General features: G+C 40.1%; 1 protein-coding gene across 6 annotated transcripts in view; it reads left to right on the top strand.

The window, feature by feature from the left end:
• Nucleotides 1-16,885, top strand: part of EP400 (E1A binding protein p400) — a 170,342-nt gene extending 153,457 nt beyond the window's left edge. For 3 of the 6 annotated variants that reach the window (XM_056533150.1, XM_056533132.1, XM_056533160.1), the window contains 12 exons: nucleotides 1,705-1,783; nucleotides 3,612-3,824; nucleotides 4,352-4,397; nucleotides 6,154-6,263; nucleotides 7,274-7,472; nucleotides 7,559-7,713; nucleotides 7,793-8,035; nucleotides 10,530-10,695; nucleotides 11,132-11,253; nucleotides 13,886-14,056; nucleotides 15,962-16,039; nucleotides 16,183-16,885. In XM_056533150.1, coding sequence (XP_056389125.1) covers nucleotides 1,705-1,783; nucleotides 3,612-3,824; nucleotides 4,352-4,397; nucleotides 6,154-6,263; nucleotides 7,274-7,472; nucleotides 7,559-7,713; nucleotides 7,793-8,035; nucleotides 10,530-10,695; nucleotides 11,132-11,253; nucleotides 13,886-14,056; nucleotides 15,962-16,039; nucleotides 16,183-16,452 — 1,852 coding nt within the window. In that variant the 3' untranslated portion in view covers nucleotides 16,453-16,885. The remainder of the gene's footprint in view (nucleotides 1-1,704; nucleotides 1,784-3,611; nucleotides 3,825-4,351; nucleotides 4,398-6,153; nucleotides 6,264-7,273; nucleotides 7,473-7,558; nucleotides 7,714-7,792; nucleotides 8,036-10,529; nucleotides 10,696-11,131; nucleotides 11,254-13,885; nucleotides 14,057-15,961; nucleotides 16,040-16,182) is intronic. The other 3 variants (XM_056533153.1, XM_056533171.1, XM_056533142.1) reach the window with 2 other exon arrangements.
• The last annotated feature ends 1,980 nt before the right edge of the window (nucleotides 16,886-18,865 follow it).

The following is an 18,865-nucleotide window of genomic DNA, read 5'->3' as shown; positions in this document are numbered from 1 at the left end:
ACCCAGCAGCAGGACCGCTACCTCTGCCTTTGTGTAAGGAGGAGCACTGCCAGAGCCCTGCAAAATGACCTCCAGCAGGCCACAAATGTGCATGTGTCGACTCAAACGGTCAGAAACAGACTCCATGAGGGTGGTATGAGGGCCCGACGTCCACAGTTGGGGGTTGTGCTTACAGCCCAACACCGTGCAGGACGTTTGGCATTTGCCAGAGAACATCAAGATTGGCAAATTTGCCACTGGTGCCCTGTGCTCTTCACAGATGAAAGCAGGTTCACACTGAGCATATGTGACAGAGTCTGGAGACGCCATGGAGAACGTTCTGCTGCCTGCAAAATCCTCCAGCATGACCGGTTTGGCGGTGGGTCACTAATGGTGTGGGGTGGCATTTCTTTGGGGGGGGCCGCACAGCCCTCCATGTGCTTGCCAGAGGTAGCCTGACTGCCATGAGGTACCGAGATGAAATGCTCAGACTCCTTGTGAGACCATATGCTGGTGCGGTTGGCCCTGGGTTCCTCCTAATGCAAGACAATGCTAGACCTCATGTGGCTGGAGTGTGTCAGCAGTTCCTGCAAGAGGAAGGCATTGATGCTATGGACTAGCCCGCCCGTTCCCCAGACCTGAATCCGATTGAGCACATCTGGGACATCATGTCTCACTCCATCCACCAACAGACTGTCCAGGAGTTGGCGGATGCTTTAGTCTAGGTCGGGGAGGACATCCCTCAAGAGACCATCCACCACCTCATCAGGAGCATGCCCAGGCGTTGTAGGGAGGTCATACGGGCACGTGGAGGCCACACACACTACTGAGCCTCATTCTGACTTGTTTTAAGGACATTACATAAAGTTGGATCATCCTGTAATGTGGTTTTCCACTTTGATTTTGAGTGTGACTCCATATCCAGATGGGTTGATAAATTTGATTTCCATTGATAATTTTTTTGTGATTTTGTTGTCAGCACATTCAACTATGTAAAGACGAAAGTATTTCATACAATTAGTTCATTCATTCAGATCTAGGATGTGTTTTCTTAGTGTTCCCTTTATTTTTGTGAGATCCTTCTTATAGCAATCTAATGGTCGTCAGGCATTAAATCAATATTATGCATCATCTGCATCTAGAGAAATACTGATATTAAATGTATCTTGTGATCTAAACTTTTCGAAGCCCACAAGGCTATTTTGTTTCTCCAGCACATCCCTATCTGCTTTTACACCTACAATAATATTTTTGCACACAGTATGTTCATTTACAAATCCTGTGTACTAGTTAAAGGTGGCAGATACACTAGAATTACAAAAACAGTGTGTGCTGGATAGGGAAGTACATATAACTGGTATTGTTGTATAGGGGAGAGGATTATTATGTGCTGCAACGCATTTTTGTTAAAGTCATTATTTTAAATTATAAAATGAAAAATATTTTTTCTTTATTTAATATTTTTTTTACATATCTTCGCACACAGATTACTGGTTGGGTTTTGTACTATATTAAAACCCAATCTGTGCGGTAAAAAGTTAAAAAACGTATTTGGCTAAAATATATTAAAAAATATATTTTCATATTTTTGCTGAGAAAGTACATATAGGAGTTTTGCTGTTGGTCCTGGTTAGTCAGTAACATACGCCATTGATGTAGCATCTGTTGGGATTCTTCTAGTCATACCAGAATTAATTTAGTCCACTTTTTTCCTTTTACTTCCAGTGGAATAAACTATGATAAACCTCTACCACCTATTCAAGTGGCCTCTCTTCGTGCTGAGCGAATAGCCAAGGAAAAAAAGGTACTTTCACTTCCAGTTCTTTTAAAGAATGCATTAAACTAGTTCTTAAAACAGACAACACCTCTTTCCTGAGATTCATGCTGCCTGAAAAATTGGCAGCAATAAAGGGTTATGTGCCTTACAGGAGGATCACCTGCACTAACTTGGGGGAGGTATCATTGCTGTTTTAACAATAATAATGCACTCTCCCTCCCCTCCAACCCGCCCCTTCATCAGTGTTCACCTCCTCCTGCTGCTGTATGACGAGTAGAGTCCAGAGCTGTGTTTTCGCTTGTGTAGCAGCCACAGCATAACTCGTGAATGGCTGGACGAATTTTGGTTAGGTAAAGATTAGAAAGAAGGTCATTGGTCACACTGTAAGCCTGTATATTAGTGCGGGTGATCATTCTGTCAGTTTCTTTTTAAATTCCAAATATGTTTTACTCTGAAAAGCTGCCACTTTTCAGAAAAAAATTGTATAAAGCCAAGCCACCAGGGGAAGTGTCTGGGAGTATGGTCTTTCAAGCCTCTGCCCTGCCAGCTCAGCATCAGTGTCTGTACTTGTTTAGGGTGAAAACTCCCAATGAAGCTGAGCCCCGAGGGGAAAAGCCAGAAAGACCACCCGCAGACACTTCCCCTGGTGCCATTGCTCAATTTCAAACAATCTTTTCTCTAAACCATAGGCCCTGATTTACTATTGATGGGTTGTGTTTTGATGGGTTGTGTGTCAGAATTTGTGCCAGATTTGAAAAAAACCTGACCAACTCTCCATTTTACTGAGAAAACCCGTAAGGGTGTGGCCGCCAGAAAGGGAGCGTGGCTATAAAAAATGAGGCATGTCCCATGATATTTTCACAAAAAAACAACATATTTACTAAATTTGTGGATGTGCAGCTGTGTTTCTTTTTCTCTTTTTTAGTTTAACACATAAAATGTGGATTTGAGCTCTACAGTTAAGAGCAGGTGTAAAAAAAGCAAAATGTAGGGAAACCTTAGTAAATACCATGGAAACAAAATTGTAGGGAATTAAAATCTACAAAGAAAACTGCACTCAACTCTTATTAAATCAAGGCCATAGTGTTTAGGTGCCTGTCGAGATTCCATGCTGCCCCTATTTCAGTCAGAATAAATCTACTGACATAGGCGGACATATCATAGCACAAAATGATTTGTGGATTGTTGGGGAAACATAAGAGGTGCTTTGTGATAAGATTTTTAAGATCAGGAGAACAATAAACTGCACATTGGCTCTCTCTCTCTCTCTCTCTTGGCTTTCTGTGTCTGTACTGTACCGTGAAAACACAATAGATCAAAAAATGATTTGCCCAAAACAAGCAGCCCTAGCTTAGCTTTTATTTCTAAAATTGCTCTAGTAACATAAAGGCTGAGCTGTTATTGGTTGCTGTTGGCAATTTTTTTTTAAATATTTTCTGGGTTATTCTTTATTAGAAAGTTGGAAACAAATTATCCATGTGAATACCAAGTGTATTTTGTTGTATACAGTTATATTTGGATTTGTTATTATGTTTAGCTTACAGAGCAATACTACTAAATTGTGTATTTAGCCCTTGGATAATATCCACTAATAATAAATAATAGTCTTCATCGCCCTCACTCCCATGAGTTCAATTCACAGCCCCCAAAATTAGTCTTAACCAGAGAATCTCAGATGAAATCCAATATAGTCTTGCACCTGTTATACGCATACATGTATTATCTAAGAACCTACCGTACTGAGAATGCACTCGGTAACCAGCAAGCACCGCATCAGATTACGGAGAGAAGTTTATGTACCTCTTCCACCTCTTTATTTTTTTATTATTCATTGTATAATGTAAATTTTGTGCAGGCATTAGTAGAACAGCATCATAGGGCCCAACAACAGGCTGGTCCTCAGGCTCCACAACAGCCTCTACAAAATGGGCAACAACCATCAACCCCAACAGTTCAGCCTGTCCAGGCTCAGGCTCAGCAACAAGTGGTGCAACAACAGGTCGTGCAGCAGCCACAAGCAGTAATTGCCAGTCCAACTGTTACCAATGTACCAACCACTGCAGTTTTGGTAAGTTGTAACCATAGCCACTTATTAGTTCCTATTATTTTCAGGTTTGACTTTATAAAATAAATCTTGCAATTTTTATTCTGGCCTCTAGACCTTATATTAAGCTGAAACTTCCTGTTCTGTAGAGATCTCCTTTTGACAGGATTGCATTTAGAGGTGAAACCAGCATATAGAGAACCTTGGATCCACCATTCATAATAGCTGGAGGTCAAAATTCAGCCTCCCCTTTCTTGTGGTATGACCTCTGCACAGGTCACAAGGCATGCCTAGAAAACATTCCAGTCTATTGTGTCCATGTTTATGGGTCTTGCTGTAAACCATATCACTTAGGTTAAATACTGGTAGGTTAGAAAAAAGAACACAACATATTTCAGTAGCTGGCTTTAATCAGTAAAATAAATCTAGGAAATACATTCACTTTGTGACATAAGTAGAAAATCTGTTTGAAAGAGGAAATGTTTTGCAGTTGATTTGATACTTTTGTCAAGAATTTACCAAATACAGATTCAATACTTGTCTTTGTACAGGCTGGAACCATTAAGACGGCAGTAACAGGAGCAAGTATACAAGCTGGTAAGCTACCACATTATGTAACAATTTTCAACACATTTTGCTTTTTTACAAAGCTGTGACTGTGCATATGCTCCTCCTCTTATCTCCACCAGTCTCCCTACCGGTTTAGTGATAATCCTATAGCTTTACCGCTGTCCCCTCCAAGCTTTTATTTTATTTTTCAATCAGAACCCTAACACCATCCACCCCCTCTCCCATCCTAACATTGCCCTCCCAGCTTAGCGATCATTGTGGGAAGGATATGTATAGAAGGAGACCTATACAATTTTGACAAATAGATTTATATGTTGTACATGTATCATGTAAGCCTGTTTATAATAAATTAGCTTTTACAAGTGTTGTCCAGTTTAGAATACCCATTTCCATATAAAAGAACATTTTATAAAATAGAAAAGTTAGTAGAAAGAAGTCCCTTGTTCTGGATCCTTATCTCTGGACAGAAGCTACATAGTGTCCTGAATGGACCTGGTGTAATGCTTAACTTTACTTGTGGTGGAGCTGCATTGAAATTAAACACATACAGCCAGGTTCCCCACAGATGCCAACTAATCAGGTGAATTTGTGATCAGCTTATTTTAAATCAATGCTTCCGATAAGTAGGGATTGTCCAGAGCAGAGAACCCTTTAATGCTTTTGCACTGCTGTAGGCACTGTGGGCATGATGCATGGGTATTGCTGATGTATGTACAATCCTACTTGACAAGGGATTATTGATTATTATCTTATGTTCCCACTTTAACATACTAAACGTTTCAACCCTATATGAGCTATACAATAATTAAATAAATAACCTCTAGGTCACTATGCAATGTTTAGCTAGCTGGCTGAGACATTTTGCCTGATTTTTACAGTAGCATATAATATTGATGTTAAACTCTCCATTAAAGGGGTTCTCCGGTGCTTAGACATCTTATCCCCTATCCAAAGGATAGGGGATAAGATGCCTGATCGCGGGAGTCCCGCCGCTGGGGACCTCCGTGATCTTGCACACAGCACCCCGTCTGTGTCTGATTACCGGCGACCACAGGGCCGGCGGCTTGTGACTTCATGCCTCCGCCCCTGTGTGACATCACGCTCCGCCCCTCAATGCAAGCCTATGGGAGGGGGCGTGACAGCTATCATGCCCCCTCCCGTACTGATTACAAACGGGGTGCAAGATTACGGGGGTCCCCAGTGGCGGGACTCCCGCGATCAGGTATCTTATCTCCTATCCTTTGGATAGGGGATAAGATGTCTAAGCACCGGAGAACCCCTTTAAAAGGGTGTTTTCACTATGGTCAGTGAGGCAATTTTACTAGGATATGCATTACTTACTAATTGTGGTTGTCCAACTGCCCGAACCCCTACAAAAATAGCAGCTGCTTCACAGTGTTTCCAAGCCACCCTCTAGGTAGAAACTGCTACGTGGCTCCATTCACTTCAATATAGCTGTGTAGCAATTTCCTGCACAATGAGTGGCTTCTTTCCCCGGTGTAAGAAAAAGGGACTTAAAGGGATACTCCGCTGTCATGCCCCCTCCCATAGACTTGCATTGAGGGAGCGGGGCGTGACGTCATGAGGGGGCGGGGCTATATCACATGAGGGGGCTATATGTCACAAGCTCCCGGCGCCGGCTCCAGTGTTCGGAATAGTTTGTTCCAAATGCTGAGCAGCGGAGTACCACTTTAAGTTCTACCACACTGTTATGGAATATCAATCATCATACCTCTGCTGCCTAAATATGATAATCTAATGTGTATCTCCTCTTTATTGACAGCTGCTGTTAGTGGAAATGTCATTGTCAATACAGTGGCAGGTGTCCCTTCTGCTACCTTCCAACCTATTAATAAAAGGTTGGCATCTCCTGTTATACCAGGCACACTTACTGTAAGTAAATAGTAATACTTCCGGAATATACATTGGAGAAAAATAGACTGCTAAACAGATTTGTAAATTACTTCTAATACTTCTAAATCGTAATCCTTCTAGTACTTATTAGCTGCTGAATACTACAGAGGAAATTCTTTTCTTTTTGGAACACAGTGCTTTCTGCTGAATCACGAGCACAGTGCTCTCTGCTGACATCACTGTCCATTTTAGGAACTGTCCAGAGCAGCATATGTTTTCTATGGGGTTTTCTTCTACTCTGGACAGTTCTTAAAATGGACAGCAATGTCAGCAGAGTGCACTGTGCTCGTGATGTCAGCAGAGAGCTCTGTGTTCCAAAAAAGAAAAGGATTTCCTCTGTAGTACTCAGCAGCTAATAAGTACTGGAAGGATTAAGATTTTTTAATAGAAGTAATTTACAAATCTGTTTAACTTTCTGTCACCAGTTGATTAAAAAAAAAAAAAAAGTTTTCCCTTTAAGTTTCTTTTATAACATTGATATGGAATTTAACCTAAAGTACACTTTTTTTTTTTTTATATGCAAAGGCTTTTTGATTACCGTATATAAAACAAAGAAAAAGAATACAAAACCAAGGAACAGCTCTAAGACAGTTTTCTTTCTTCAAAAGCTTAAAAATGTTATTATAATAGTTAGCATTGCTTTAAATATACATTGTGAAATGTGGTTACTGCCTAGCAGTTTTAGGTTCCTTAGTGTACCTTTCTCTGCTCTGACCCCGACCTATCATTAGAATGAGTGGATAAAGAAGTATACTTCTGTGTGCTTCTCTCCCCACTCTGCGTCTGTGTGACAGAGACAATCCCTTAAAATGACATTATGCCACCATCTCAGTGACGTGACACAGAGCAGGGAGAGAACATGCTCTTCCGATCAACGGGGGTTTGAACACTCAGACCCAACCGATTAAAACTTTATGATATACCAAACATATGGGGTATTTTTTGTCACTATGTTCATTTAAGCTTAATTTTAACTAATTTTCTCTTAGGCTCCTGGTGGGGCAGCACAGGTTGTTCATGCTCAGCAAAGAGCAGTAGCCACTTCAGCCACACCTGCAGAAATGGTGACTATAGCAACAAATCAGGGTGTGCGAGCAGTAACCCCAGTGACTGGTGGAACTGTGGTGTGCAGCAGTATCACTCCTGTCCAGACACAGGCCAGGTCCATTGTTACTCAAGTGACAACAGGTATTGAACCATATTTCTTAGTTTTTTGCTTTTAAAAATGGTCTTTGTGTTTTTTTGCCTTATTTTTGTGTCCATTTACTTTCCAGCTACAACTGCTGGGGTTCAGCTTGCTAGTAAAACCATCACTCCAGCCCAGTTCCAGCTTCTTCGACAACAACAAGCTGCCCAAGTACAAGTGCCCCAGATCCAGGCTCAGACACAGTCCCCAGGGCAAATAAAAGCTGTAGGCAAATTATCGCAGGTGGGTTGGCTAACATAATTGTTTTATTTCCAGTAAGTCGTCATTGGTTATTTATTATATATTATTTTATTAAAACAAGGAGCAACTACTCAAATTGCAAAAGCAGAAAATGCAGATTCCTCAACAGGCAACTCAGGCAGTAGCTCAACAACAACAGCAACCACCTCCTCAAGGTACTCCACAGCCTGCACCAACACAGGGGCAGCAGCAACCACAGCCAACACCACCACAGCAACAGGCTCAGCAGCTGACAGCAGTCACTGCCCCAAGAGCTGGAGCCGTCCTCGCAGGAGCTGTTACTAATCTGCATGTGGCTCGCCTGGTAGGTTTTAACCTTCAGTGAATAATAACTCCAGTGGTCATTTTTCTATGCTTTTATACAACACTGATGTGGGGCCTGAGTGCTGAGACCCTCACCGATGACTAGAATGAGCCGTTAAAAGTGCTGACCTGTGCCCTTCTATTTCCATCTCTCTCCCTCCTCACTGCAGGGCTATAGCTGAATCTGTCCCGCACCAAAAAGAGAGACAAAGGGAGAAGCACTCATCTAAGCGCTTCTCCTTGCTCGTTGTAGCTTTTCATATGTCTCTATGACGTGTCAAAAGTTTTTTTTTTATGATTACAACACTTCTTTTTTTTTTTTTTTTTATCAAATCATTTTTTTTATTGGATTTTATAGTTTTACAACAACAAAGAAATAAAATAGTTTTACCATAGAAACAATAAGGTAGCATTAAAATAAAAGAAAAGCGGCAATGAGAATTATTCCACTGTACATAACTGTCTATAGATGATTAAAAGACAGAAAACAGGCAGGCAGTATGGAGGAAAATATAAGCAGGAACAGTGCCCCATAATTATTAATCTAGCTGAAAGCAAAACTGTCTGATTTTGCCCATATCAATTAATCACAGCTCAGCTTTTATCTCTTAACGAGCTTTGGTAAAATGAAAGCTGATCTGTGATTGGTTGGCATAGGCAAAATCAGACTCTTCTGGTTTCAGGCCATTTGATAAATCTCGGCCATTGTCTCTTGACTCTCAGTGACACTTAGGAAACCCATAAAATAGAGCCCTGGTAGAATAGAGGTCCTGTGACCCCTGTGTTACACTTCTTGAATCATGATTCTGTCTTATATACTGCTAAAGTAGTAAGACTGTGGAACTCAGTGGCACATGATGTTGTGAAAAAATAAAATATTACTTTATATAAGTTATGAGTACTAGATGTTTCTTGAAAAAAATAATATTACAAGTTATGGGTACTAGATTTCTGGAGATAGTATTTTGATCCACGGATTTATTCTACTTATCATATTTGGAATAGGGAAATTGGCATACACTGTATAGGAATTTATGCCTTTCTCTGGATCAACACTGTGCTGTGTAGTATTATAGGTATTAGCTGCAGATAGTTTTATTCTACATAAAATAGCAATTCTGGAACATCTTTTTTTTTATAGTGAAATGTCTGACTATATAGCCAACTGGGTTTTACCAGTTGGGGGGGGGGGGGGCCCTGCACTGTTAGAATTTATCCAATCAAAGCTAACAGTGCCAAACAGTGTAGGGACATGCCCAACTGCACATCTCACTGCGTCTGCCAGCTTGACTTCTTCCCCTAGTGCATTTTGGTGCCATCTCTTCGCCATCCAGTGCACATGCTTCTGGCCATCTGCATAATGTAAAGGAAATGTGATTCATGAGACCAGGCCACCTTCTTCCATTGTTCTGTCTGTAGTCCATTTCTGATTTTCAGATGCCCATTGTAGGCACTTTCGGTGGTAGACAGGGGTCAGCATTAGGAATTGACTGGTCTGTGACAGCAAGCTGCGATGCATTGTGTACTGTGCACATTTCTTTTATATCCAGCATTACCTTTTTTCCGCAGTTTTTGGTACAGTAGCTCTTCTGTAAGACTCAACCAGACCAACTAGCCTTCATTCCTTTGTGCATCGTTAGTTTTGGATGCCCATGACCCTATGGTTAGTTCACCATCACAATTTGTTGTCCCAACACGGTAAAGGAGGAGGTAATCAACACGGTAAAGGAGGAGAGAATATTTAAAAGAAGAAAAACTACCACAGGAGGACATAGTTTTAAATTAGAGGGGCAAAGGTTTAAAAGTAATATCAGGAAGTATTACTTTACTGAGAGTAGTGGATGCATGGAATAGCCTTCCTGCAGAAGTGGTCGCTGCAAATACAGTGAAGGAGTTTAAACATGCATGGGATAAGCATAAGGCTATCCTTCATATAAGATAGGGATAAGCATAAGGCTATCCTCCATATAAGATAGAGATAAGCATAAGGCTATCCTTCATATAAGATAGGGCCAGAGACTATTCATAGTATTCAGAATATTGGGCAGACTAGATGGACCTAATGGTTCTTATCTGCCAACACATTCTATGTTTCTATGTTTGTCAAAGTCAGATCATTATGCTTGCTCAATTTTCCTGCTCCCAGCACTTTAATTGAATGACTGACTGTACCTTCCTACTATATTCCATCCCTTGTCAAGTGTGATTGTAACAAGACACTCAATGTTATTCACTTCACCTGTCATTGGTTTTATAGCTGGTTGGTCAATACTTACACTGGTAATGTGGAAACAGTTGTGTGCACTAATATGAATGAACTGCCATGTGTCAGGGTTTCTGTTTTTGGACGTTTTTTATATTTTACATTAATTTTGTATGGTTTTTTTTAAGTATGTAAGTATTTTCTTTATTTCTACTGTGTATTACAGTTTACACTTTATGAAAAATTTTACATTTCTAAGAAAGGGCTAATGAAACTTAACTTAATTCTTCAGCTTCAGGCCCAAGGTCAAATCCAGGCCCAACCAGGACAAACTGCACAAGTGGCACTAGCAAAGCCTCCAGTTGTGTCTGCTGTTGTATCATCTACAGGGGTGACCACACTACCTGTCACGGTAGCTGGAATCAGTGTTGCTATTGGTCAACCCCAGAAAGCTGCAGGTAGGATATGTAATTATTACATATATTTAGCAGATCATAATAATAATGTACAAATTAATTTGTATTTTTCAAAATGTTACTATCTTTTTGATGTCCTTCCTATTGGTCCAATATAACAGCTGGGTACTGGGAATGAAATCGAGCAAGGCTGTAAACACACTAGCACCATGGTTTATGCTCTAAATGGACCGTTTTCAGACAGATGATAATAAATGCTTTGTCATGGGGCCTGTCGGGTGTCTATCCACTGTTAGAAGATGTTATTTATCTAACATTAAATAGTATAATATGGTAATCCAACAACGCCTAATATGTTGAAAAATAATAAATAATAAAATATTTAAAACATATTTAAGCAAGGTAGACACATAGAGTTAGAGCTATGCTTTAACGCTTACATTTGACAGGTCCTGATCTTCCAACATTTGTCCTTTAGGTGGGCAGACTGTAGTTGCTCAGCCCTTAAATGTACAGCAGCTCCTAAAACTAAAGCAGCAACAACAAAAAGCCTTGCAGTCTGGGGCATCTCCAGGACAGGCATCTGTGCAGCAGCAGAAGGTAAGAACGTTTTCTGTTATACATAATTTGGATACCACTCTATTAACTAATACAAGCCCATTTTTTATCTGTAGCATATGCCATCACTTACTAATCCTGGGAATCTGACCATTAGAAGTTATCATCGTTCTCAGGCATAGTGATCACAATTTTGAGAATGGGAACCCCATCAGAATGGAGCAACATTTATCTTCTATTAGCTGAGTACCCGGCGTTGCCTGGTTTTTCCTTCCTAATTCTTGTTGGGGAGGAAAATAAACAAAGGAGGAAGCTATTGACTTCATATCCCATCCTCATATATTGTTTCCATATCCTGACCTCCTATCCTGACCCCCTATCCTGACCCCTTATCCCGACCTCCTATCCCGTTCTCCTATCCAAACCTCCTATCCCGACCTCCTATATTCACCTCCTATCCCGACCTCCTATCCCAACCTCCTATCCCATCCTCCTATCTCGACCTCCTATCCCGACCTCCTATCCAGGCCTCCTATCCAGACCTCCTATCCCGACCTCCTATCCCGTCCTCATATCCCGTCCTCATATCCCGTCCTCCTATCCCGACCTTCTATCCCGTCCTCCTATCTCGACATCCTATCCCGACCTCCCATCCAACCTCCCATCCCGTCCTCCCATCCCAACCTCCCATCCCGTCCTCCCATCCCGACCTCCTATCCCATCCCGACCTCCTATCCCATCCTTCTATCCTGACCTCATATGCTGACCTGTTATCCCGATTTCCTATCCCGACCTCCTATCTTGACCTCCTATCCCGACCTCCCATCCCAACCTCCTATCCCGACCTTCTATCCCGACCTCCTATCCCTTCCTCCTATCTTGACCTCCTATCTCGACCTCCTATCCCAACCTCCTATCCCGACCTTCTATCCCGTCCTCCTATCCCGACCTCCCATCCCGTCCTCCCATCCCGACCTCCTATCCCATCCCGACCTCCTTACCCATCCTTCTATCCCGACCTCCTATCCCGACCTGTTATCCCAATTTCCTATCCCGACCTCCTATCTCGACCTCCTATTCCGACCTCCCATCGCGACCTCCCATCCCAACCTCCCATCCCGATCTCCTATCCTGTCCTTCTATCCCCACCTCCTATCCCAACCTCCTATCCCGTCCTCCTTTCCCGTCCTAATATCTCGACCTCCTATCCCGTCGTCATATCCCGTCCTCCTATCTCGACCTCCCATCCCGACCTCCCATCTCGACCTCCCATCCCAACCCGTAATATGTGTACCAGGTATTGAAATATCTCCAGCCGTACGGAAATTATATGGGAACATACATTTCCCATTGATTTGCATGGGACTTTAAACAAAAACCCCGACCCTCATAAATGGGTGTAGTTAAGGGTTAAATTAACTATCCTATATTTTAAGTGGACATATAAGTAACATGTGACCAAGTATTATCGAAATATCTCAAGCCGTTTGGAAGTTATGCAGTAACATATATTTCCCATAGACTTGTATTGGACTTTAAACAAAAACCCTGCCCCTGGCAAATGGGGGTGAGTAAGGGTTAAATCACCTATCCTATGTTTGTTGTTGACATATAAGTGACATGTGTGCCAAGTTTCATGTTAATATCTTTAGCCGTTTGGACGTGATGCTGGAACATACACACATACATACATACACACATACACACACACACACACATTGAGTTTTTTATATATATATATATATATATATATATATATATATATATATATATAGATAGGAGCCACCTGAGATAGCCAAGTGCTGTACTCGGCTCTCCCTGGAAGCTCCCATAGAGAATGAATCGAGCGGCGATGCACATGAATAACTGCCACTACATTTTGATAAAAGACTCTGGTCCCTGTTCTCGAGATTATGGGAGGTCCCTGCTGTTGGACCCCTGTAGTCAGACAGTTTTCCCCTATCCTGAGAAAAGACAAACATTTCTAAAGGTGGGACAACCCTTTTAAGCAGTGTCCCTTTTTAAATCTTTCCCTGCCATCCACTGTGCAACAGAATGCTTAACTGGTCAAGTAAACGTGGCTATGCTGCAGCTCAGTGCACAGCCGGAGGATGGGAGCACCACTCTACAGGGACACTCAAAAACTACTGTCATTTCTGTCCCAGTGATATTATTCACACCTTTTTTTTTTCTCCTCACATTTTCAAAGCTCTATTTTGCTGCTTTGAAAATATGTGAAAATTCATTATTTTTATTTTTTTTCGCGCCAAATATTTTTTGGCGCGAAAAAAAAAAAAAATATATATATATTTTTTTTTAATAACATTTTTCAATAATAATTATTTATTTTTAAATAATTACTTAAATAACACCTTTTCCCCCCAAAAAACTAGAAAAGAAAACCAAGAACAGTACAACTACAACCATTTCTGTGATTTCTACACTATCGTGTAAAGCAGACAATATATGTGGACACTTTTACAAAACTGACGTGAACAGTGTAAACCGCAGCACAAAGCTCTTTGAAAATGTGTTCGATACTTTTCGCTCCAAAATGTTGGCGTGAAATTGCTTTTTTTGGGCGCAAAATTCTTTGAGAATCTCCTGGGTCCGGGTCCTGTATCTTCAAATCGTAGTGTGAACCCACCCTAACTTTGTCTTTTGTACTTTTTAGCAGATAAGTCAACAGGTCTCTGTCCAGGCCCAGCAACAACAACAGCAACAGTCTCAACAGCAGAAGTTGACATATGCTTCTCAGCCTGCCATTAAAACGCAGTTCCTCACAACTCCTATCACTCAGACTCAGAAGTCTCCTGGCGCCCAACAAGTGCAGGCTCAAATTCAGGTACAGGTAACTGCTGCTTACCTAAACACACACATTAGTGCAACTTACTCATTCATTTCATGATTTTTTTTTTTCATTTCATAACTTGGGTGCATAAAACCATACTTGCAGAAGTCTTTTTAGCCATTTATATAACATAGTTGTGCTCCTCCCCATGATAATAAACTCAGCATTGCTAGTAACCATTAATCATTTTGATCCCCATGTCACAGAATTTCCATCATTTTTGTGATTGATCATGTTAAAGACTCAATTATAAAGTGAATGAGTATATTGCATTGCAGTCCTAGGGAACATTCCTCAGTATTTCATATAATATTTATAATAATGTGATATGGATGAAAAATCATTGAATGTTGCAATATCTTGTAAAACTTTTTTATTCAGTATTTTGTAGACAAGCTTTCAGGAATCCTCCCTTTATCAAGTCCAAAGCATTTCCAAAGGGAGGATGCCCGAAAGCTTGTCTCTACATATTACTGTTACTCCAATAATAGTTATTACAAGATTCTTCAACATTCTATGATTTTTCATCCGCATCACTGGACTAATATGGCTACTCCAAACTACTGTAATAATGTGATAGCAATACAACCTATATGAAGAACACGGCAGAGAAAAATCATTGTAAACCATCATTATATATCCACTGTTTTGTGGGGCGATCCCCAACCATTTTAAACTAAACTTAGTAAACCATGAACCCTGAAAAAAGACACAGAATAGGACAAAGGAAAAAACTATTCTAGTAAGATGTAAAGAGAAAAGAGTAAAGTAGATCCTATAGAAAATTTTTGAAAAATAAATTCTGTGAAGACAAGGGCTAAGAAGGATAGATTCATGTTCATTTAAAGGGGTACTCCGGTGGAAAACTTTTTTTTTTTTTTTTAAATCAACTGGTGCCAGAAAGTTAAACAGATTTGTAAATTACTTCTATTAAAAAATATTAATCCTTTCAGTACTTTTTAGCAGCTGTTTGCTACAGATGAAAATCTTTTTGAATGTATTTTTTGTGTTGTCCACAGTGCTCTCTGCTGACACCTGATGGAACTGTCAGGAACTGTCCAGAGCAGGAGAAAATCCCCATAGCAAACTTATGCTGCTCTGGACAGTTCCTGACACGGACAGAGGTGTCAGCAGAGAGCCCTGTGGACAACGCAAAGAAGAAATTCAAAAAGTAAAGAATTTCCTCTGTAGCATACAGCTGCTAAAAAGTACCAAAAGGATTATGATTTTTTTAATAGAAGTAATTTACAAATCTGTTTAACTTTCTGGCACTAGTTCATTAAAAAAAAAAAAAAGTTTTCCACCGGAGTACCCCTTTAATAACTCTAGTATGTAGACTTTTAATTAGAAGGGTTTAAAGGGGTATTTCAGTGGCCAAAAATATATCCCAAGTACACAGTATAGGGAATGAATTTTGAAATGTGTGTGTGGGGGGGGACACCTTACACTCCTGGTTGAGTGGAGTGACCCACCGCTTGTGGATAGGGTTTAAGTTATTGGGTGCTGGAATACCCCTTTAATAACAAGATCAGTTTTACATTAAAGGGACCCAATGAGGACAAACTCTTTTGTATACCATTATATAGTACATGGACATCACTGAGGGGATTTTCACATCAAAATCTCCCACTATGAATCAGATTGGCCATGCCAGCCCATCTTTTCGCTACAAGGGAAATGTCTGTCTAGACAAAGCCAGACTTATGGGGGTTAATTCTGGCTTATATATAGAATGAGACAACCCTTTGAATGTATCTGTTGGATAGAGCAATAAACCAGCTAAATAAGACTTCATTACTGGCAATCCTTTTGGAATTGCCGTATTATATCCTTGTATTTCCTTTCTTAAGTTCATAAAGATATCATTTCACCGCTTCATCATCTGCTCATTTCCTCAAGGTTGCAAAGCTTCCACAGGTGGTCCAACAACAGGCAGCAGTGGCTAATATTCAGCAGATAGTGCCAGCCACTCAGCAGGTCAGTGCTTTTTCCCATCATAAACGCATTCTACCCACCAAAGTTTGGGTCATGCTTCATGCCATTTGGAATATGTCTGTGCATTCCTACTGATTCCGAAAAATGATACAATATTCATTGCAGTAATATAATCTTTCTTTTAGGTCCAGTCACAGACTGTTACATTGACCCAGGCAACAGCAGCAGGTCAGCAGCAAGTTCAAGTGTTACCAGCTGCTTCAACAGCGGCTCAAGTGGTGCAGCAGAAGATCCTCCAGCAACAGGCAGTAGCCGCTGCATCACCACAGCTTCAGACCGCATCTAACCAGAGCCCAGCACCAACATCAGCAACTGCAGAGTCACAAAATCCGCAAACAAAGCTCCAAGTTAGGACACCTACTGTCCGCATCAAAGCCCCCACTAAACCTAGCTGAGAAGACTTCAGGACTTTGCACCTTCAAATATTTTTTATCATAGAAACCCTCATTCTAAGCACCTTTAGTATTGTGTTTTTTTTTTCTCTGGAAAAATATTTCATTCATATGTTGAAGTTTAGAAAATGTGAATGAAGAAAAGGGAAATGAAGAAAAAGCTATGCCAACTTTGCTCTACCCACAGAAGATGTTACAGGGTGGGCAAGATGGTTCTCAGACAAAAAGGAATGTAAGGGAACTTTTTTTTTGCTTTTTTGGTACTTAATTAAATGCTTTTTTTTTTTCATTTTAGCTGTTCATTTTGCATAAAACCAACTTCTTATTTGGGAAGGATTTTAGGAAGTACCCAGCATGTTTGCAGTTAATTTGTATTTACTTTAAAGGTAGCTCAGTGTTCAGATATGACTTTTTAGGTTTTATTTCAGTTTTCAAAGGTAAAAAAGGGAAGATACAAGTAATGAAACAAAGACTTAGCCTTGCTATTGCCGAATGCTTATCCACATCCATGACAGTTGGATTGTAGTAAAGCTTTAAGCAGTAGCTTGCATTGTGCTGTATTGTAAGAAGACACAGTAAATACTGTATTCAGTGCTCCTAGATGCTAAAAACCTTTGGGTACATGACCGGCCCTATGTGAGGCATCGCTGAAGGCAGTTAAAAAGGACCTGAATCCAGCTGCATTGCCAGTATCTCTGCCTGGTAAAAGACACTGTAGTACAGTGTGCAGAGAATTAGCTGCTCCGGAATGAAGATAAACATTGTGTGGAATCCCACTAAAGTTCTGTAATCAATTTACAGCAGAAATACTAATGTTACTTTTTGTTGTTTTGCACTTTTTATTCTCAATGTAGTTCAGTTTTATGTCTATGTGTTTGTTACTGCTATTTCCATGTGTTTTTTTTTTCTTTTTAAAAAATTAACTTGTGCACTTTTTAGGAATATCTGATCTTGCCAATAGACTTTAATGGTTTATGTAACTAAAGTAGGCCATAGACGACCTAAAATATCAGTCCGATCCAGTTGCTCCAATATTTGGGTTTTGTAGTGGGTAGATAATACAGTTTTGCAGTCTGCGCTCTAAACACGGCAGATATTTTACAGACATCCTTTGCCAGAGAGACGTGCGGACATGCATGGCCAGCTTTATAAGCTGCTACAGTTCCCTTTACAGTGATGTCCATTGTTTTCATTTTGTGTCCTAATTTCTGTACTGCTTAACTTTACTGGGGATGAATAAATACCTTGTTTAGCTATAGAGTTAAAGAACAAAATTTTGGCTGCATGTAATCACCACTAGGGGGAGCTTTACATTTTACTACGTTCAGATTTATTATGATGTCCAGTGGAAAGCTTTATGCAGTATCTTCTGTAACTCTCCGATATAGCATCTCTAACCAGCTTATATTTTATCGGTTAATACTATGGCTGTGATAAAAGGTAAACATTCACAGTAAGTGTAACAGTACAATATATTTTTAATAGTTCAGCAATTTTTTGTTGTTGTCAGAAACATATCCATACCTTTGTTGCTGTGCATGTCACATCCTTTGTCTTCCTGCTGTTCAACAAAACCCATAAGGCCTTAAGTGGTGTATGTTTCCTGTACCAAAAGCAGCTTCAGGCATTTTGCTAAATGTATAGGTAATGTTTAGCATCTTGTGTTTCTAAACCCACAGATATTCCGTTTGTGGTTTACATTTAAGCCTGGCATCTTATGTTTGCACATATTTAATGTGTTGTGTAGAAAGTAGATGTTTGTATGTGATAGTTTTGACTAGGATGTATAGTTTAGCTTAGTGTAGTATCATTTGTTGTAAATGGGTAGTTATGCTATCATTTTAGACAGCATATTGTTGCATTCACTTTTGACATAGATTTGTGTTCATTTTACCACATTGTAAGCACTTGCAGTTCCCGAGTTTACTGTGCCACTTTATAGTCAGATGCATTTCTTAATACATGAAAGAGATTAGTACAAATGCAGTTCTTTAGGCAGAACTGATAAGAGACTTGAATGAAATCTATTGAGTATGACTGAAGGGGAGTTCTCCTAATGTCCCATTTCTACCATTATATTTGTATGTGCATGTGAGTGTCTGTAATCTGGTGATGCCTGTCTGTTTTTTTTCTTTTTCTTTTCTTTTAAAGTTAAAATGTGTTTCTTTTGTTTTATATCTCTATATATATGTGGATAATTTAAAACATGGCCACCTTTTTACTGCTGGATATGTCTGCATTAAATTATACGTCCCTTGGCAGTAAAATGGTTAACAGCTTGGTTTCCTCGAACCATACTGTGTTCGAAATGTACATATACAGTGAAAATACATTTGTACGTGCTGTAGATCCATAGTGAGTGATGCATAGCACATTGCCAGTGTAATAAACTGTACATTTTATATAAACCTCTCTG

This window comes from Hyla sarda, chromosome 1 (genome assembly GCF_029499605.1).
Source record: "Hyla sarda isolate aHylSar1 chromosome 1, aHylSar1.hap1, whole genome shotgun sequence".
NCBI classification, from domain to species: domain Eukaryota; kingdom Metazoa; phylum Chordata; class Amphibia; order Anura; family Hylidae; genus Hyla; species Hyla sarda.
The sequence above is the reverse complement of the archived record's forward strand: the minus strand, read 5'-3'. Positions and strand labels throughout refer to the sequence as shown.